This window comes from Pyrus communis, chromosome 6 (genome assembly GCF_041283825.1).
Source record: "Pyrus communis isolate YQ-2024b chromosome 6, ASM4128382v1, whole genome shotgun sequence".
Classification (NCBI taxonomy): domain Eukaryota; kingdom Viridiplantae; phylum Streptophyta; class Magnoliopsida; order Rosales; family Rosaceae; genus Pyrus; species Pyrus communis.
Window position 1 is genome coordinate 7469644 of NC_142570.1, and position 6238 is coordinate 7475881.

Sequence of the window (6238 nt, forward strand, 5' to 3'; positions counted from 1 at the left end):
TATACGATATGTTTATCTCTTTAGCACAAAAACTAAAAAAAAATAAAAACAAAATGTATACAGTCTTAATTTGGTATTGTATTGCAATGGCAGTAAATTTGCATTTATCTAACAAAAGTAAAAATAAAGTCTAAAATTATCGAATCCCCAGTCTCAAAAAATGGAACTTGGTGAGAAGCTACCATTTTATAATTAAATTACTGACTGGTACTTTTCTTCTTTCTTGTAATGGTTTTTAGTGCTTATATTTTTAATTTTTGGGACTGATTTGCTAACTTTGGTCTTTTTGCTTTTTTACATTTGCGTGTTTTGTGCTTGAGATGTGAGACTATATGTAGGAACGAACGGATGGATAAGAGTGGTGGGAGAAAGGAAAATGTATAAAGAAAAATGAATGATAACCTAAAAAAAAATAAAAAAAATAAAAAAAAACTTAAAATAATTATTTCTTTTTTTGTCAGAAAATAGTTTTTTATTTTTATTTGTTGTTTTCATTTTATATTCCTTTACCTATATATTTGTTCACACATATTTTTCCACCATTTTTTTTTTTTTATATATCTCCAGTTTCTTCTATGTATTTTCCTCCATCACTAAACAAAAATAAAACTAAAAACCAAAAAATAGCTATACGTAGACCAACATATTTCATGTAAATATTCGACAAGTGATGTTAAATAGAGAGACCATATATTTATACTAGATTGGTGTACTATATATATATATATATATATATATGATGTAACAAGTGATACATACAATTAATATCCAATGAGGTAAAGTCATTAGTTAACGTGACATGTACAAGTTACCCATTAGTTTTTTTTCATATTCGATACACCAATATCGCACATGGTGTATATAAAGATATGCAATAGTTTCTCACATATTCTTCAGAGAGAGATATAGGAGATGAATAGGTTAGCTTATTAACTACTGATATCATCGTTGCAAGAAGAACCAACATTTAGGGACTTGGAAAACAATCCAATACATAATTAATTTACGCATATTTCCCTCCTAAAACTTGGCCAAAAGCCTAAAACATAAAACTTGGAGGACACAACTTCAATTTTGAGTTACAACTATAACAAGGAATAAAAATGAGTTCGTCACCAATACCCAAAATCATTCCTCATTAGCAAGGGAAACTAATTATTGAATTATAACTTCTAGTTGTACCATCTATTTATAATAGCAATTCTCAGGGCCTCCTCACTTGTGAAACCCTGAGGCACTCTTGCCACAACATCTTGAAGCATCAACCCTTTCACACTTGATATGCTTGCATGATAAACTTGTAACTCCAGGTCTTTGAGTGCATTCATCAATCTAGCATTAGGGTAATCGCAATCCGGACACTGAACTCGTATCATGGCTTCTGAGCCTACGATCTTCACATCTATTTCCATAACCCCAGCTGCTTTATTATCATAACTTGATGATAGCCGCGGCCTTGTTCGATGATGATCAATTATGGAGCTGGTGGTTTGGCCTCCAATGTCAACAACGGGCTTCAGATGTTGTGCTTGGATTTTGGCCTCCAGTTGCTCAACCCTTGCTTTCAGCTCATTGATGTATACAACTGCATCAGAAAGTAAAGAAGCTTTGTCCATTCTGGACACATTGGGAACAACAGCGCGGAGGGCATAGAATCGACGGTTAAGCTTCTCTCGCCTCTGTCTCTCTGCCTCAACATGGTTTATTGGTGTTTCTGATCTACCAGTTTCACGGTTTGACGAGCGTCCTCTCTTTTTCAGTCGTATGTTCTCCATATTCTCAGAGGTGAAATTTCCAACAGAGTCGGAAGGTCCTGAGTCGGATGATGATCCACCTATAGTCACAGGAGGTACTTCTTTTGTACCACCTTCACGTCAAAATATTAAACATCAAAGCAGTGAAAAATTGGGAGGAGTGTACAAATACACAAATATCAACAAGATATCGTTATTTAGAGAAATTAGCTGAATATTTTAAGTAAAATGCCCTAAATAAAAGATCAGGAAAATATTTTTAAGTGAAGGGAGAAAAGACAGCTTGGTACTAATAGTAAGAATCTACTGTACCGTTGTCAATAGACCCTGGATCTGTAAATTGGTATTTGGTATTGTTACCATCCAAACACTCATGGTATTGAAAATTTTCGGACCAATTTCGTTACCTTGTGTTGTCCAGTCTCTTTGTTCAGCTTCCGAAATCATTCCACTTTCTAGTAGCGGAACAAGTACATGGTCCTCACGGCTGCTGCTCAGCTGCTTTGAGACCATGTTGTTGTTGTTCTTTGATCCGAAAAGTGATTTTGATATCTGCACAAGACCCCAATCAACTTTGATCGCATCCAAAGAAGCGAGTTCAAGTACTCCGCATGAAGTTGCAATACAAACCAAAGTTTGAATTCCATGCATTCTTGCTTTCTTCACTCTCTCACACTCATAGAATTGAAGCTCATGATCACCTGCCAGCCAAACAAAACCACCAGAACAAAACGTACGGCCCAGAATGTTACTATTACCGTGGCCGGCAGTAAATGACTGGGTTAAAGAGACAGTGTAAAAGTAAAACCACTCAGCATCGGTAACGTCTCCACCGTCCAAATCCATGCCTTCATAGAAAAGAGCGTCAACTTCTCTGCTAATCCCCTTCTTCCTCTCCACAACTTCGAAAACATTGGCTTTGTTGTAACTTTGTTTGGAGGCCAAGTCCCCAGTGCTTTGAAAATGGCCACCAGCCCACGACAAAGAAACTAGGTCATCGCTGTCTTTTGATGAGGCTTGCCAGAAAATTGAATAGACCCACCGTTCGGGCCTATTCTGAATTATGAACTGGAGGCGTTGAAGTGTGGGTGAGTTTTCTTGAGCAAAATTGTATGAAGAACAGGAGGAATTAGTTCCTTCCATGGCTCTCCGGCGCTCTCTCTCTCTCTCCTCTCTCCTCTCTCCTCTCTCTCTCTCTTCTATACAACGAATATTAGGTAAGGCGACTAAGTAAGTCAGAAATGAACGGTAGAATCCAATACATATAATTTTTTAATGGCTTTTTAGCTAAAATGGTCTTTGAGATTTGTCTGACTCCTCACTTTGATATCTGAGATTTGAAATCAATAGAAATGGTCTCTGAGATTGTTCATCATCAATCATTTTGGCCATTCGGTGAAAAATTATGTTAAATAAGGATCAAAATGATAAAATTACCCTTAATTTAATAAACAATAGCTAAAATGATTTGACAAAAATTGAGGGTATTTTTGTCATTTTATTCTTATTTTGTGAAGACTTTTTGTGGAATGACCAAAATGATTGATTGTGGACAAATTCAGGGACCAATTATATCGATTTCAAATTTCAGAGACTAAAGTAAGGAGTTATGCAAATTTTATGAATCATTTTGGCTAAAAACTTTTTTTTTTATTTAAGAAATTTCGGTGCGTATGGGTCTCCGATTGATATGGAACATAGAATTGAAGCAAGAGGATGAGAACAAATGGAATAAGAAACTGATCAGTGAGCGAGGTTCCAGGACTAATAAAGGAGCATCTAGTGTTGAATAAAACACAAAGTCTCACATCGATCATCTCACAGAACAAATTACAACCTATATCAAATAGTTTTACTTTTAAGTACATCGATGTACTTTTTTTGCATAAAAACCCTACACATATTAATTTCTTGATTGATTAAGTGGAGATAAAATCAAAAGAAAACTAAGAAAAAAACTTCAAATTTTTTCATTTTAATAAAAAATTATCCTCTAACTTTTATTTAATAATAAGAAACAAAAGAATAAAATAAAAAAAAACATAAAAAAGCCAACTTGCTCTGGACGCGTCCCCACCCGCGCCCCCTTTTTTCCACACTGCACTTTTTTGTCCCATTGTTAGTTAGCTTAATAGATTTTTTTTTTAATTTTATTTTTTGGCTTAGAATAAGAAAAGACTTCAATTTTTGTGGTGTTGTTTTTCAATAGTAGTCAAGATGAAGAAAGATTTTTCAATGTGTCCGGAACAGGGAGTGGTACACCACGTGTCTCTATACAATTTGTGATATTCTTATGTTAAAAAATTAATAACATAAAAAATAAAATTCCACTTATATAATAACATGTGCTGTACCATTTGTGTTACGGGTACAAGGAAAAATTTCTCACTTAAGCTCAATAAATTGGATGAAGAGCTAAATTTTGTAGGTATGTAAAAAAATGTGAGGAAATTTTAATTTGGTAATTGAAAATAGCTTTTTAAATATAATTATTGAGAACATAATCTTTTCAAGGTTTTGATCTAAAGGATCACCTTTAGGTTCATCGTTTTTGGCGTAATGGGTGCTTTTACAAAACCAAAAAGGGACTAAGTTTCAAACCTTATGAAACTGAACCAAGAATTAAACACTATTCATAAAACTTGATCAATAAGTAGACATTATTTATGAAACTAGATCAATAAATAGACACTATTTATGAAACTAGACCAATAAGTAGACACTATTTATGAAATGAAACAAAGAATTAGGCACTATTTCCACAACTAAACCAATAGGTGGAAACTATTTGTGAAATTGGACTATACATTATTTATGAAACTGGAGTAAGAAATAGAGTTTTGTCGACAACCGGCCGGGGGCAGCATCTTGCTACCGACATCAGCATTGTTGAGTGTTCTGGCATCGTCTTCGTTGCGTCTACCAGAGCCTTTGCATCTTGGTTGGGTTCTCTTTGAAAGGCCTCGTTGATTCCCACTTTGGTGATTATTTTGGCTTCCCTTTTCGATTTCCATTGTGGTGGTTTTGAATTTGAGTTTTTCTCTCGTATTTTCGTGCTTTCTGTGGCACTCTAGTTGCTCTCCGAAGCTTTTACATGGTCCAATGGTTGGGGGTTTCGTGGTCGCTCAGAAAGGAGGCTAGATCGTTCTTTGTATGATATAAGTTGGTTTGATTCATGGACTCACTCTAATTGCATAGTCTTGCCAAAGGTAGTTTCTGATCATAATCCTCTTATTTTTTCTGCTTCAAGAATTTTGAGCAGTGGTCCTCGTCCTTTTCGTTTTCAATCAAAGTGGGTTTAACATCCATCTTTTCGGGAAACTGTTACTCAATGTTGGTTGAATACAGTTGTCTACAGTTGCCCTATGTTTATCATGCTGCAAAAATTGAAAGCTCTAAAAGTTTGTTTGCGCCAATGGAATTCTTCTGTTCTTGGTGATGTTCATAATAGAGTGATTGATGCTTGTCATAATCTCTCTATGATTCAATAGCGAATTTCAAATGAGGGTATCAATGACGTTCTTTTTGAAGAGCAGATTGTTGCCAAGGATACAGTAATGGAGTCTCTCAAAATGCAAATGCAGGAGGCCTTTTGGAAAGATAGAGCTCGTGTTAAATGGTTGACTGAAGGGGATCGAAATTCTTCTTTTTTTTTTTTTTCATGCCTATGCAAGCATCAAATCCTCTAGCTCTCGTATTAGTTATGTCCAAGATGAAAATAATATTCTTACTGATCCGCTGGTTATTGAGAACGTACCATATTGTTAATTTTTATAAGACTTTGTTTTGGTTCTTCTGTTACTTCTTCAGGTATTGATGAGGTTTGTGAGGTTATTCAGCCTATGGTCACTAATTCGGAAAATGATCTTTTATTTGCATTGCCTACTGATGAGGAAATCAAAGAGGTAATTTTCTCCTTAAGTGCTTCTAGTGTGCTTGGGCCAGATGGTTTTCCAAGTTTTTTCTATCATCATTGTTGGGATATTGTTGGCTATGATGTTGTTCAATTTGTGAAACAATTCTTTGAGTCAAATTGGTTATACCCTAATGCCAATAATAATTTCTTGGTGCTAACACCGAAGGTAGAATGAACTATATTGATTACCCAATTTAGACCTATTGCCTTGGCAAATTTTCTTTTCAAGATTATACCTACAATTTTGGCAATTCGTCTTTCTCATGTTGCATTATTTCTCACAACAAGCGGCTTTTATACCTGGGTGACGTATCACAGATTGTATTAGCCTAGCTTCAGAATGCTTCAATGTGCTTGACAAAAAATCTCGTGGTGGTAACATTGGAGTTAAAGTTGATTTAAATTGGTCTTTCCTATTGTGGGTGCTTACTAATTTTGGTTTCTCCAATTGTTTTGTGGACTGGGTTTCTACCATCTTGAGATCTGCTAAATTGTCCATCTTAATTAATGGTTCCCCGCGTGGCCTTTTCTCTTGTTCTCAGGGAGTGCGGCAAGAGGATCCTCTCTT

The 6238-nt window shown here is 35.3% G+C and overlaps 1 protein-coding gene across 1 annotated transcript; it reads right to left on the minus strand.

The window, feature by feature from the left end:
* Positions 1–988: 988 nt before the first annotated feature.
* LOC137711719 (transcription factor MYC3-like) lies at positions 989–2971 on the minus strand. Its single transcript, XM_068450979.2, has 2 exons — positions 2162–2971; positions 989–1867 (listed from the first exon to the last, which is right to left on the minus strand). The coding sequence occupies exons 1-2, from the start codon at positions 2895–2897 to the stop codon at positions 1173–1175; spliced, it is 1431 nt and encodes a 476-aa protein (XP_068307080.2). The 5' UTR covers positions 2898–2971; the 3' UTR covers positions 989–1172.
* Positions 2972–6238: the final 3267 nt, after the last annotated feature.